Source organism: Frankliniella occidentalis, unplaced genomic scaffold (genome assembly GCF_000697945.3).
Source record: "Frankliniella occidentalis isolate FOCC.00 unplaced genomic scaffold, Focc_3.1 Scaffold23, whole genome shotgun sequence".
Taxonomy (NCBI): Eukaryota; Metazoa; Arthropoda; class Insecta; order Thysanoptera; family Thripidae; genus Frankliniella; species Frankliniella occidentalis.
In genome coordinates this window covers 719,702-732,516 of record NW_026267153.1, presented here as the reverse complement: position 1 = coordinate 732,516, position 12,815 = coordinate 719,702, and the positions used below count along the sequence as shown (strand labels likewise).

At 42.6% G+C, this 12,815-nt stretch overlaps 3 protein-coding genes across 6 annotated transcripts; 2 read left to right on the top strand and 1 right to left on the bottom strand.

Annotated features, from left to right (window-relative positions):
* Nucleotides 1-3,559: 3,559 nt before the first annotated feature.
* Nucleotides 3,560-5,107, top strand: LOC113216084 (uncharacterized). The gene is made up of 4 exons (XM_026435795.2): nt 3,560-3,955; nt 4,032-4,200; nt 4,280-4,492; nt 4,566-5,107. The coding sequence occupies exons 1-4, from the start codon at nt 3,953-3,955 to the stop codon at nt 4,847-4,849; spliced, it is 669 nt and encodes a 222-aa protein (XP_026291580.1). The 5' UTR covers nt 3,560-3,952; the 3' UTR covers nt 4,850-5,107.
* Nucleotides 5,011-6,643, bottom strand: LOC113216081 (protein lin-37 homolog). The gene is made up of 6 exons (XM_026435792.2): nt 6,428-6,643; nt 6,152-6,329; nt 5,881-6,063; nt 5,557-5,779; nt 5,322-5,467; nt 5,011-5,245 (listed from the first exon to the last, which is right to left on the bottom strand). The coding sequence occupies exons 1-6, from the start codon at nt 6,504-6,506 to the stop codon at nt 5,224-5,226; spliced, it is 831 nt and encodes a 276-aa protein (XP_026291577.1). The 5' UTR covers nt 6,507-6,643; the 3' UTR covers nt 5,011-5,223.
* Nucleotides 6,644-6,982: 339 nt separating this feature from the next.
* LOC113216080 (ankyrin repeat domain-containing protein 13D) lies at nt 6,983-12,772 on the top strand. 4 transcript variants are annotated; one of them, XM_052265030.1, is made up of 14 exons: nt 6,983-7,474; nt 8,192-8,327; nt 8,431-8,555; nt 8,638-8,683; nt 8,759-8,902; nt 9,040-9,117; nt 9,475-9,655; nt 9,734-9,992; nt 10,080-10,205; nt 10,294-10,444; nt 10,528-10,689; nt 10,797-10,897; nt 11,016-11,113; nt 11,244-11,560. In XM_052265030.1, exons 1-14 carry the CDS (start codon nt 7,376-7,378, stop codon nt 11,272-11,274), a joined length of 1,737 nt encoding a protein of 578 aa, XP_052120990.1. In that variant the 5' UTR covers nt 6,983-7,375; the 3' UTR covers nt 11,275-11,560. The 4 variants fall into 4 exon arrangements, with proteins under 4 accessions (XP_052120990.1, XP_052120988.1, XP_026291575.1 ...); XM_052265028.1 differs by lacking the exon at nt 11,244-11,560 and adding an exon at nt 11,567-12,772 and having other exon boundaries at nt 6,991-7,474; XM_052265029.1 differs by lacking the exon at nt 11,244-11,560 and adding an exon at nt 11,567-12,772 and having other exon boundaries at nt 7,137-7,155.
* Nucleotides 12,773-12,815: the final 43 nt, after the last annotated feature.

The window sequence follows — 12,815 nt, the reverse complement described above, 5'->3', positions numbered from 1 at the left end:
CCCCGGCCCGCCCCCAGGCTCACTTGTTGAGTGCTGCTGCTTATGGGAGTGAACTCCGCGCCCCAGTGTTGACTTACAGCGAAGTGTACCCACCGGCTTATATTGGGCTGGCCTCGCCGCCGCACCAGCTGCTGCGCGGAATGGTGTCGATTCGACGTCGTTTGCGAGAAAACCGCGTACTACTTTGGTTCGGGCGCGGCATCGCACTCTGTAATCTTAAACCAAATCTTTGCCATCAAAGGAGTTCCAAGCGTGCAAAGCTCTGTTCAAAGAAAACACTTTTGCTCACGATCAAACTGATTTCTACCGCGGAAAACACTCACCTTCGATGGAAGACTTTGTGACGTAATGTGGTCTAACCTCACAACTTTCAAGTTCCCTGGCCCGGTCTCGCGGTTGGATGGTTATTATTTTTGGATTCAGTGGCAGCTGAACTTTTGTATTCCATATTATTCTTCTATTTAAAAACTCAAAAAACAATGGGCCACACACCACTACCACATCAGAACACATAAGCTGAACGCACATGCTCGTACCGAGAAAAATAAACAACTACTGCAGCAACGTTCTTACCTTCCTTCTTCTCTTGAGGGTGATCGGCCGACTTCCGGTGCCGATCTCGGATGTTTCCCAAAACTTTTGGTAGGCTCTTCTTAACATTTTGGATGACAAAACACGAAATATTTCAGGGACTGTGTGGGTGTGGGAGATTGGCACCGAAAGTCGAAAAAGCCGAGGAGACCTCCTCTCCGATCACACTCCTGTTCATTTTCGTATCTTTACTCCAGTAGTAACCAAGTATCCCATATGAGAAATTGTCATATCCTCCCAAAGGCAAACTTTGAGAGGGAAGGTTGCTGCAGGAGGGAATACCAGACTCGGGCTCAGTGAACAAAACTTTTTTGCAGTTTGAATCGGATACGTCCAGAGTAGCCAGCCAGGTTTGCTGCCACGGCGGCGCAGCAGGGACAAACACACGCCCCGAGAGGGACGCCCCCCCCCCCGCTCATCCTCCTCCCCTTTTGCTCCGAAAGGCTTTTAGCAACCTGTCGGCCCGCTTGGTGGGGGCGGGCGAGTAGTGCCCGTGCCGAGCGTGGGCGTCTCTGGGGGGCGGCGCGGGACCTTTCCTGGACCCGTCCCTGGCCTGGCCACCCCCTCCCTGGTCCCCGAGCAGACCGCCACGCCAGACCAACGCCGCCGGTGGGCCCGGGCCGGGCGGGGCGGCCAGGGCCACGCGATCAAACGTCAGGCAGGTCTCTGGGGTCACCTGTCAACGTCGGGTAAGCGATGAGAGCTCGGCGGCAATGCTGCTGCTGCTGCCGCCGCCGCCCTCAAAGCACCACCACCAAGTTTTACTTAATGCGCGGCGCCACCTTCTCGCCGGGGAGGAGCTGCCATCCTGCCTCGCTGGAGCTGGAAGCGCTGGAAGCGTGCCCCCCTGGGAGCGGCGGGTGGCGGCAGCGGCGGCGGGACCAGCCAAGTTTGCCCGCACAAGGCAGCACAGGTTTACCTCGAACCACTTACCACCAGAAATCTGGCGCATTATTGAACAGTTCCGCGAGTCTTTCTTGCAGCTCCCTCGCCGGAGTGGCTTTCTATTATTTTTCAGCCCAGTCGGTGGAAATCCTTTTGCCACCGCTTCGTTAATTTTTAATCCGTGTGCGGTAGATCTCCCCCCTCCCCCCCCCCTTGCAGTGAAACACGCGCGAAAACACAAACCGACACAACACACCGCGCCGACTGGTTCGAAGGGGTTGGGCCGGGCCGAGGGCCGGGCGGCACTATGCACAGTATTTATTCAGCTGGGAGTTAGTTTGAAGGTTTAGTTTGTTGTTCTCGCCCCGAGATGTGCTCCTCCTCCCCCAAGCGCCTCGTCGTGGGACGCCGCCTTCTCTTGTTTCGCGCGTCGTCTCGGCCCGCGCGCCTGCCCATGCCCGTCACCCCCCCCCCCCCCCCCCCCCCCCCCCCCCCCCCCCCCCCCCGCTGCGTCGTCGTCGTGCTGCCTGCCGTAGCACAAAAGTCGCCGACGCCGAGAAGACGTGGGAAAAGTTGTCGTCGTCGACCTCATTACGCGGATGTCTCCGTGCGGAGGGGAGGGGGAGGGAAGTCCACAGGCGCGCGCGGCGCTCGTGGCGTTGTAGCGGAGCGGGGCGAGCCGGGCGCAGTGGTAGAGGGCAGTCTCCCCAAAGTGTTTCACGGGCGTGCTGTCGCGCCCCACGCCCACACCCCCCGGCGGCGGCCGCACCCGGGTTCCGCCCGGAGTCCCAGCCCAGCGGGCCTCTCCTCTCCTCCTTTGAAACCGTATATCGTCCGTGCTGGCTGGAGGGAAGGCCAGCCCCGACCCGGTCTCCGTCAGAGAGAGGGGAGAGAGAGCTGCACTAGCCGCCGCTCCTTTCCGTCTCACGTTACGCCCCCCCCCCCCCTTTTCATGTCGATGTGCCTATGAGTGGCCGGCCGCGTGCTCGCCGGGCAGCCAGGCCATAGGCGCAGCTGGAGGGTCACTAGAGAGCTCGCAGAAAACGACAAACGTCCTTCCAACCCCTAGCCCCCCCCCCTCTCGCCCTGTTTTGACTGATCTAGAAGGCGCCTTTGCGGCCTCTCTAATGCCCCCCCCCCCCTATGGAGCGGGGACGAGGGAGACGAGGAGATGAGGGAGGTTGGTTCAAGCTGAGGGGTCCGTGGGGATGCCTCGAGCTAAGTGGCTGTGGTCTCCGAGGGGCCTCTCTCTCTCTACAACAGCACCGCGCCCTGCTGCACCCGGGCACAGCTGGTATGAGGCGTCCAGAACTTGTGTGTGTGTGTGTGTGTGTGTGTGTGTGTGTGTGTGTGTGTGTGTGTGTGTGTGGAGGGGGGGGTTGTGGCTTAACGTTCAACGGGGGTGAATTCTGTTGGCCCACCTACATGGGCTGCGCGCCCGGCTCCACTGCTGTTGCCGCTTGTTCTCTGGGGGCCCCTTGCAGGCAGGGGGTGCCAACTTTGTGCATTACACCGACAAATTTGCACGGCGGACGTCGAATTTGCACCCGAGGGCGTTGTTGCTTCGCAGGCACGGCGAGAGGGGGGGGGGGTGAGGGCGGCGGCGTGGAGTGGACGGAATGGGAGTGAGGGCAGAAAGAAGTCCCGCAGTCATCGCCGAAAATCTGTTACATTTAGCGATATTTTATCGCATGGAATGCGCAATCGATAACCGAAGAATAATCAGATGTTCCGAAAATAACATAAAGCCGATGTAGATAACTATGATTCTGCCGGACTCTACTTCGTTTTGGTGGCCATCGAGAGGGAAGTACAACGGGTACAACGCTACAACGCGCAACACGTTACCATGGAAATAGAGTAGGCCTCGTTCAGCTTTCGGTTCCGAGTTCGGGTAGGTTACAGTCCGCAAACTATTGGTGTTTTTAAATTCTTTTTGACGACAAAACACGAAAATTTTGTGGACTGTATCCGAGATTGGCACCGGAAGTCAATAATAATCCGGGGAGCTCCGATCACCAACCAGCTCCGGAACCTACCTGGTTTCAGATGACCCATGAAAAATTAAGCGTAACACTTCGGTATTCGGAGGAGCAGGAGCCTGAGCCTAGCCTATTCGGTCTATGACATGACGTGACAATAATATTGCTTGACTTTGACTTGGTTGAAGTTAAGTGATTCATTCTGAAAGTAGATTTTCTACTTTTTAACCATCTTCAACATTACGTTAAAATAATTATCTTAAAGTGAAAAATCTGTGACGCGTGATGAAAGCAAGATTGTTATCTGACATCTAAAAATGTGGTTATCTTCCCGCCAATTAATTGCACTGTTATGATTGGGCGATCTTAAAGTTGATCACTTGATCACTCGTGCCCGGCCGACCCATTGGACCCATATCTTTGACAGAGTTCCTTTATCTGCCGCGTTTCATTCATCGACGCCGACTTAAAGTTCATCACTTGGCAGAGAAATAATGGTCTGTTGTCAGATAATGTTAGCGTGCACCTCTTCTATTGTATGCACCTATTTTGACAATTTTCTTTTGGTTTAAGGTGGATTCTACCGATATGGTCAGCATGGATGAGAAAGTTCATGTGAATATCAAAACAGAAAACAATCAAGTCAGTTCAAAACATGACAGGCCAGAAGAAATTGAAGCTACCTTTGACCGATCCGTAGTTGATCTTCTTAAGAAATGTTATGTTAGAGGAAGGAGATGGGGTACAGTAACATTATTTTCAAAAGGAAAACAAACTGTTTGTCTTACTTTTTGTTCATCAAATTAATCTTGTTTCTATAGGTAATCGAACAATCAACAATCTACCAGAACTTTTATCAGAACTGCGAGTCCAGGATCTCTTAAAAGAAATCAAAACTCTGATTAGTAACCATCCCATGGCTGCTGCAATTGTTACAATGATAGCTATTGCTTGTGGAATTCCTATTTTTATATTCGTGGCATTTGCTGTCATAACAATTTTCTTTACAATCTGTGGATTTCTGGTTGTTGAAGGTAGGTAGTCTCTCACTTGCTGCTACCCAATGTTTGTTATAGTAACATCAGTTTCATATAATTTATGTCTCAGGTGCTATATTGGCTGCAGGATCATTTACTCTTTTACTATGTCTTGCTTCCATGGCAGTTGCCTTCATAACAATGGGTTTCTTTGGAGGTCTTCTTTATATTACTTACAAACAAATTGATAGAATGTTAAACAAAAATGTTGTAAGTGAAGAAAGTCTCCAGCAATTTGAAGCTCACCTTCCTCAGATTTTAGCCAGTTTGAAGAGCTTGCCCCATATAAATCAGCAACGAGGACGAACTTCACATTCCAATAATGGACATACCCATGTACATAACTTCAAGTGAGATGATTGCTTTTGTAATATTTTTATTTGTTTTTCTAGTTTTCATCTAAGTTTTAACTTAAGTGACTACGTATTTCATGTATCCTCAATAACTAAAATCTTTAAAAAATGTGGTAAATATCCTCAAAGTAGGTCATTTATGTATGATTCAATCAGTAATCATCTATTTTTATCAGTTTTAATTACTAGTATTGTGACTTGCCAGTAAATTGTACATTATAGACTGGATCACTATTAAAATATACTTTTATGACAGTAATATTTGACATTTAAATTATACTATAATTATTTTGACTTGCATATGCCAAATACATACACACAAGTGAAGTCCACATGAAAATATGTACAACTGGCATACATTGGAGAGGCAAAGCATCACTCAAATGCCTTTTGAGCCCTAGAAACAAAAGTACTATTTAGTTATTTACTTTCAGGGACAAAGATTGAGTACTTCACACAATTCAGCAACTTACTTTTCATAAATAGCTTTCAGTATTCTTTTGCTCTGCTTGAATCTATCTTCATTTTCATTGGCCACTTTGATCCAGTCATTACGGACACCTGTCCATTTAGCAACATGTTCTTTCAACAGTTCTTCTTTGCTAAGAGATTCGGAGCCCTATTTGAAAAATAATTAAAATGAGTTCACGGAGTTAAAATAGTAAAATGAATGGGACTAAGTTGAGTGGAACACATGATAAAACATACATTAATGATAATATCTAAGTTGGAGGCTGCATCTGGCTTTTGGATTGGATATCTTAAAAAGGCAAGGGAATTTGGAGGCGGTAGACTGTACGTGTCTTTCACAAGATCAGCATCAACCTCTGGATCATCCATGTCCATGCCCTCACCAGAGCCATTTGCAACCCGTTCATCATCATCAACTGGTTCCTGCTTTGGTTTGGTTTCTGGTGATTGTGATCTTTTGCTGTTGAGACAGTAAAAAACAAACCCATATTATTACATGAACTAATGATTAGGTGATTAGTGAGGAATACTCAAACTTAGACACCACTAGAAAAGTATTACATTTCCTTCAACTGAAGATTACGTGGCTGATTAGCCATCCATGCCCTGCAAATGGGGTAAAGAGGGGTTCCATCTTTAAATTGTGCCAAATCCACACTACGGTCAAAGAGTTTCATCACAAATGTATTGTGATACGCAACTTGACTCATCTCAGCCCGTCGCTGCTTTCTACGAGCTGCAGTCCTACAATAATAATTGAACAATAACTATTGTCAGATAAACAGTAAGAAAAATAGCTGTTGTGTTAGTTATCGAAATATATTTTACTAACGCTGCTCGCTTTTCTTCCTGTCTGGCAAGGAGTTGCTCTTGCTTCAATTGGCTCAAAAGTTCATCTTGTTTACGCTTGTGTGGATGTTTATGAAGTTCATCATTTCCACATGACTCAGATGGATCAAGGAGGAGGTGCAAGGCCCCCCGAAGACGACCACGAGCAAGGGAAACATCGTCTGTAACAGAATATTCAAAATAGTACAAGGTTTTTTAAGTATTATTAACCGTTGCTGCAAACCCGCAGATAACCTCAACGAAATCAAATGCCACCAACCGTTGACAGCGCGCTCCCTATCCGTCTCCAGCCCCTGTCTTACACTTTGACCTGCATTACCCCTTCTTCTCTTGACCATATTGCACCAAAACTGTCGCCGAAAACGATGTTAAATAACGGAAAACAATCAACTTCTGTTGCACTTGCCAGAAGTAAATTCAAACAGTCCTCAAACTTGAATCTACTGCTGTGTGTGTTTACATGAGTGCAGGTGCAAAAACCTGTCGTTAAAAAGAAATTATATTTCGAGAGAAGGAGGGGTAATTCTTATGTATAATAATGCCAAATGAGGCATACTCGTCAACTTTCAATAAGTTTTGAAAAAAAAATAGATCAATCGGATTGCTGCTTAAGATAAAACAAATAAAAGACAAGCTATAATTTTGGAGGTGTTGTTGGTAGACATATTAATGCAAAATCCACACCGGATGAGAAATTTATCAGCATTTTCTGGGAGGTTTTCATTAGGCCACAAAACTGAGATCTCTCTCTCTCTCTCTCGTCATTCCCTTGACAGGGGTTTCCCACCTCGCGGGTCGTATTTGTTGGACATGAAAACCCTGTTTCATTTAAATGAATTACCTTCACACGGATTTTTACGCCTCGTTTACTACCTAAACTTGCACTTTCTCCCTCCACAACTCACTACATGCCCCCACCCTTCCCACTCCTCCTCGTCGACTGGTTAGTCTGCTACGCTGGCCGACCGCTAGTCACAAACATTTGTGGTTTGTTTGTTGTCTGCCGTTTCGTTCTTTTGACAGATCATTGAAGCCTGCGGCATTATGCTGGGTTCAATCCCCTCAAATTGCTGCGCTTTGTTTGACGATTTACTGTAAATTGTCAGTTAGGCTATTTTACTAGAAATATCCCTGGTGTCAGCAGCGGCCGATCTCCTCTTTTTTGTTGTTGTTTTTTTGGGGGCTTTTTAAAGGGAAGTGGAGAAAAATGATCACAGAGCAAAGTATTCGAGAAAATTACCCATTGCACTGGTGCATTTGGAATAATGATCTGCAGGGAGTGAAAGATGGTCTGAGTGGGGCTACCGTAAGTATGTGAATTTTAAGCAGCATTGTTCATTTGTTATGTCAAATCTTGGAGGTTAAGATTACACTTAATGAATGTATTAATCATAATAGCATAATTCTTAAATATTTTTCTACTTTTTCACTCTATTCCTCCCTCCTCCCCCTCTCTTTCTATTATTATATATAGTTTTGTGTATAATCGTGCCAATCATTTGACATCTTGGGATCATACTGAAAAACAATTGTTACTGTTGCAACTGTTCACATTGGCCAATTTAATTCTGATTATCATTGTCACTGGAGCCTTCAGCTGTAAAACTTACACACTTTTTTATTACTTTGTAAAATTTACTATGTAAATGGAAAACCAGTCGAGGGTTGACAATTGTGCACATTGTTTTGTCCCAAGTCCTTAGCTTTTAATTGGTATTTTGTCCTAATTTATATTGCTTTTCATAGACAACTCTTCTTAGTCGTAAAAGCCAATAATTTTATTCAATAAGCGTACAGAGATCATGAGGGCTATGGGCTTAGGACAAGGGCTCTAGGCCAAGGCTGTGGGGGGAGTGGCACTGAAAGCTAAGAAAACCTACAAGTGCTTTGCTCTGAAGCCCTCGTTTGTCTTACACAGTTAAATTTTAGCCCATTCCATATTTTAAGGCCCATGTAATTTTTCATATTAAAATTGAAGTGGATGAAGTTTGTGTTAGTTTAATCTGTTTTTGTTCCAATTTAGGTTGAAGTTGAAAGAAAGGATGTCAGAGGTCGCACTCCTTTAATGTTAGCTGTCACACTTGGCCGTCTTGAAATAACCCAAGAGCTTATCCGACATGGAACTAATGTCAACACTGAAAACAAAGAGGGCTGGACAGGTAAAGCAAAAACTAAATTTTCTTAAGGACCTAAATCTAACAAATTAAAGACAGTTTACAACATGTTTTTTCTTTAATGCTTGCTCTGCACAAATTATTCTAGCTGTTCAAGAGGCTGTAGCAACAGGAGATCCTGATTTAGTATCTCAAGTTTTAGAGAGAAGAGACTTTCAGCGGCACTCCTCTCGTGTTGGAGGAGTACCAGAACTACTTCGAAAACTCAAAGAGGTGAACTTACAACTACCTATTTGCAAAAGAAACAAGTCTTAAGATACACAGCTATTATTTCATGATTTCATTTTTGTTACAGGCTCCGGATTTCTATGTGGAAATGAAATGGGAATTCACCAGCTGGGGTAAATAAACGGACTCAACATTTTCACCACTCACCTACTTAAGTGATTTGATTTTTATCTGACCTCTATTTTTAGTTCCTCTTGTGTCTCGAATGTGCCCAAGTGACACATACAAGGTATATAAACAAGGGTCAAAAGTGCGCATTGATACTACACTTCTTGGATTCGACCAGACTGATTGGCATCGAGGAAACACCAGCTACATTTTTCATGGTCAAAGTAAGTCAGTCATTCTTTAAATTTTTGTATTTTTTTTTGTTGTCTTTTTTTAACGAAAGTGGCAATAGGGGAAGGGGCTATTAAATTTGCTCACAAAAATGAATGGTTTCAAGTAAATCAGATTTCTTATATGACAGCTATCAATCCCCCATCAGTTCTACGTTGTCAGCGCAGTTACATATATTTCCTTCAAACACTGCAATCTGGTATTTCAGGTGAAACAAACCAAAATTCTCAAATTAAATTTGTCTGCAATTTAGCACAGTTATTTTAAAACTCACTTATCATTGGCTTCATTTCCCAAATGTATAATACCCAAGCACCTCCATTAATAAATCACAACATTCTGAAATCTATGGTATTAATCACGGCCTTTCCCTTTTTTATGATTGTTGAAATTGTTTGCTGGAAGTTTTTAAGGTGTAGCTCTTACATGTTGTTATTGAAGGGTTGAGTTAGTTTTTTTTTTTAATAGTGACTTCCTTTTATTTGATCATTTGGTTACTCACATATCCCCCAGTCACATATAATATTTTTCTATCGTTTAATGAAATTGTTCTGTCGGTTTGTAGCGGACACAGCGACTATGATGGAGGTAGACCATGAAAGTCATGAAGTGTTTGTAGAGCAAATGGAGATGCCTGTCAATATTGAACTTGGTGGAATGTTTCCTACTGACGCATCAGTTCAGTCTCGACTTCGATCGCCAATCGTCACCACGTTTGTAGATACAGAAAATATAAGTTTTGAAAGGTAAGTAATTTTATTTCTCACTAATGAACAATAGTAAGAAATGTATACACTTTTCCTCTATTGTTTTTATTTTTGCAGAAACAAAAGTGGCATATGGGGATGGCGTTCTGACAAATCAGAAGATGTCAATGGCTACTCATGCAAAGTTTTTAGCTGCAACAATGTAGCCCTTGTCACAAAAACACGCACAGAGCACCTCTCTGAGAAAGACAAGATCCGCTCAAAAATGCCCAGAACTCCACTTCATAGTTTTCTTGGTATTGCTCAGAATGAACAGGTGCAAAAAGCTCAAGGCGCACTTGTTGAAGCTGGTTCGTCATCTGACACCAACTCTGAGGTTGGTTTGTTGAGTTACCAATGGTTCTCCACATAAGGGATTAATTCAATTACATTGCTTGAAGTTTGCATAATTTTAATTTCTTAGGAAGAAGTAGTGAGAGGAAATCCTTGCAATATCTCTGCACTTGAGTATTTTGACCCTGAGATTGATCTTGAGGGTAGAGATATAGGGAGGCCAAAAGAACTGGCTTCTAAAACACAGAAATTTAGGGTAAAATCAATAAATTATGTGTTGATGGAGACCGAATTGTCAATGAGTATCACCATGTTTAATATGAGACTGTTTTCTGGTTTATCAGGCAACACTATGGTTGTGTGAAGATTATCCCTTAGCTCTGCAAGAACAAATAATGCCTATAGTTGACCTAATGGCTATCTCTTCTCCACATTTTGCAAAGTTGAAAGACTTTATTCAGATGCAACTTCCTTCCGGATTTCCAGTGAAGATTGGTAATATTCTCATTCAGTGCTGATCCTGCTGATAATCTATGCCTTCCAGTAGTTTGAGGCCTCACAATAATTTCTTTTTGCAGAAATTCCACTCTTTCATGTTTTAAACGCTCGAATCACTTTTGGTAATATCTATGGGATGGACCAAGCAGTCGAAGGTGTAACTTTTATAAATGAAGATACATGGCGTGGATGTGTTGTAGATGACTCTGTCTTTAATGCTCCAGCATCTTATATTAGAAAAGGTTAATTCTGACTCTATACACTTTTATTAATTTATTTATATTTTAATCTTATTGAATTTAATTAATAATTACACCTATTTTAAAAACTCATCCCACAAATCCTGTAGGCTCTGCTTCAAGGAGACAACATAACTTAGAGGAGGAAGATGAATTATTGCAATTTGCCATACAACAATCAATTCTTGGGTCTGGAAATGAACGAGATGAGGTAATATCACAGGTCTTAACTTAATTAATAATAACAATAACTCACTGAGACTGCATATTCAATGCTTACCTCTAAATATGGCACTTACATGACGTTGATGCACAATTGTTTACTACAGGTGGATATATGGGAAGCATTACGAGCAGCTCCACCTCCACCTCAACAGAGGCCTGCAACACCTTTGCTTGTAGGAGAAGAAGAACGTCAACTGCAAAGGTACCTTTCTTTATCTGCATCTGGTTTTCCTTGTTCTTTTCATTTGCGGATCATACATTTCAATCAAATCATATTTTCTTTTCTTTGCCTTTATGTTCTGTTTCTAAAATCCATGTATGCCTTTTATCAGACATCCATGCTTCCGACCTCATTCCCGATAAACTTCAGATTATAACCAGTTTGGTCCATTCTTTCCTTGTATATTTATATTTCCTCCTTGTTATGTCCCATTACAGAGAATCTCACCAGAGTAAATAATGTGCATATGTTGTGCAAATTTATTTTTTTTGTAAAAAGTTAATGTCCTGTCCTGTGGAAAAGGTCAATTTGTCCCGATTTATCTTTCAGCTTTTATCCTAATAATCCCATTCTTTTGTGTGTATATTTGTCCTCTATGTCATCACCAACAATTTATCGCTAGACCTGAATTTCACCTGCTTATCCTTTCCCTAGGGCAATCCAGGCCAGCTTATTAGAAGAAGTAGCAAGAAGTGACTCAGGTAGGGAGCCAAGCCTTGTTCCACTTGTGGACGAAAATCCTAGAAGTCCTCAGGATGATTCTGACTTCCAAGCTGCAATTGCTCTTAGTCGTCTTCAAGAGGAAGAAGATGAACGAATTCGTAAGGAAGAAGAAGAAATGCTGCAAGAAGTCTTAAAACTTTCAGTAACTGATAAGTAAAATGGAAAAAATGAAAATAAAAAAGAAGAAATACCAAAATTTAGGGAGTGAGAAAAAAGTGTAGCATTCAAAGTACCCTATATTCAGACTGTGCTGACATGAAGTATTGCTTTTATCATACGTGCAGCTCGTTGTCATTTAAAAAACAAAAATGAAAATAGATGTATTTGGTCTTATGTGGTATTTACACTTTGGCCACCATTTATATGTGATGCTTTTTTTCAGTTCTGGTGCTAAATTAATGAATGGAGATTTACCTATGTAACATGGTTGGTAGATTTTGAATGCAGTCAAGTGCATCTGCTATGATCCCCTTTTACATAACTTTGTATTTTATTTTATTTTTGCTTCATATTACTGACATTTAAGGTGCTTCCTATCACTTTATTTTTTGTAATATGTTTGTACCTTTATTCAAAGCTTCGTTTTTGAAGTATTTGAGAAAGTATTGTCATTGTACACTATCTGTGTAAAAGATTTTGACATAAGTGTGTGTGTGTGTGTGTTTTATGTATGTATGAGTGCGCGCGCAGAGAAGTTTTAAGTATTGGCTTGTGGTGTGCTCAACTCTCTTGAACGCGGTGATTTTATGAAAATATTAAGCATTTCATCCAAAGAACGCTTCATGAGAATGTCACAAAAAACAAGTATGGAAAAACTAATTGAATCAAACAATGTATGAAGTCATATCACTTTCATCATTTATTTTCATCATTTTGATTGGATTTGACTGCATTTAGGATCTGAGATTTAACTTTCAATGTTAAAACTTGCAATGTTTTTGTGCTTCTTTTATCGAAGAAGTATTATTACAATTTTCTTAGAACTGTCCATTGTGGCTGTGTGTCAGATGATCTGAGCAAGTTCATCATTGGCACATTTAACCAAAACTGTCTGTGATCTGCCTTGATTTATTTATAATATGTTACTATGTTTCTACTCAGTTCCATCAAACTAGATATTAAAGTGCCTAAACTAAAGTTGGTTGATTGAAATAGCCTGAAAACCAGAGGAACACTGAAA

Bases quoted from the DNA above. Each gene is read 5' to 3' on its own strand.
- LOC113216084 (XM_026435795.2), top strand. The intron at 4,201-4,279 runs GTACAGTAACAT...TTGTTTCTATAG, and splicing joins TGTTAGAGGAAGGAGATGGG to GTAATCGAACAATCAACAAT. The intron at 4,493-4,565 runs GTAGGTAGTCTC...TTTATGTCTCAG, and splicing joins TGGATTTCTGGTTGTTGAAG to GTGCTATATTGGCTGCAGGA.
- LOC113216081 (XM_026435792.2), bottom strand. From the start codon at position 6,506: ATGGTCAAGAGAAGAAGGGGTAATGCAGGTCAAAGTGTAAGACAGGGG. The intron at 6,064-6,151 runs GTTAGTAAAATA...TTATTATTGTAG, and splicing joins CAGGAAGAAAAGCGAGCAGC to GACTGCAGCTCGTAGAAAGC. The intron at 5,780-5,880 runs GTAATACTTTTC...CTGTCTCAACAG, and splicing joins AATCTTCAGTTGAAGGAAAT to CAAAAGATCACAATCACCAG.
- LOC113216080 (XM_052265028.1), top strand. From the start codon at position 7,376: ATGATCACAGAGCAAAGTATTCGAGAAAATTACCCATTGCACTGGTGC. The intron at 8,556-8,637 runs GTGAACTTACAA...TTTTTGTTACAG, and splicing joins TACTTCGAAAACTCAAAGAG to GCTCCGGATTTCTATGTGGA. The intron at 8,684-8,758 runs GTAAATAAACGG...CTCTATTTTTAG, and splicing joins ATGGGAATTCACCAGCTGGG to TTCCTCTTGTGTCTCGAATG.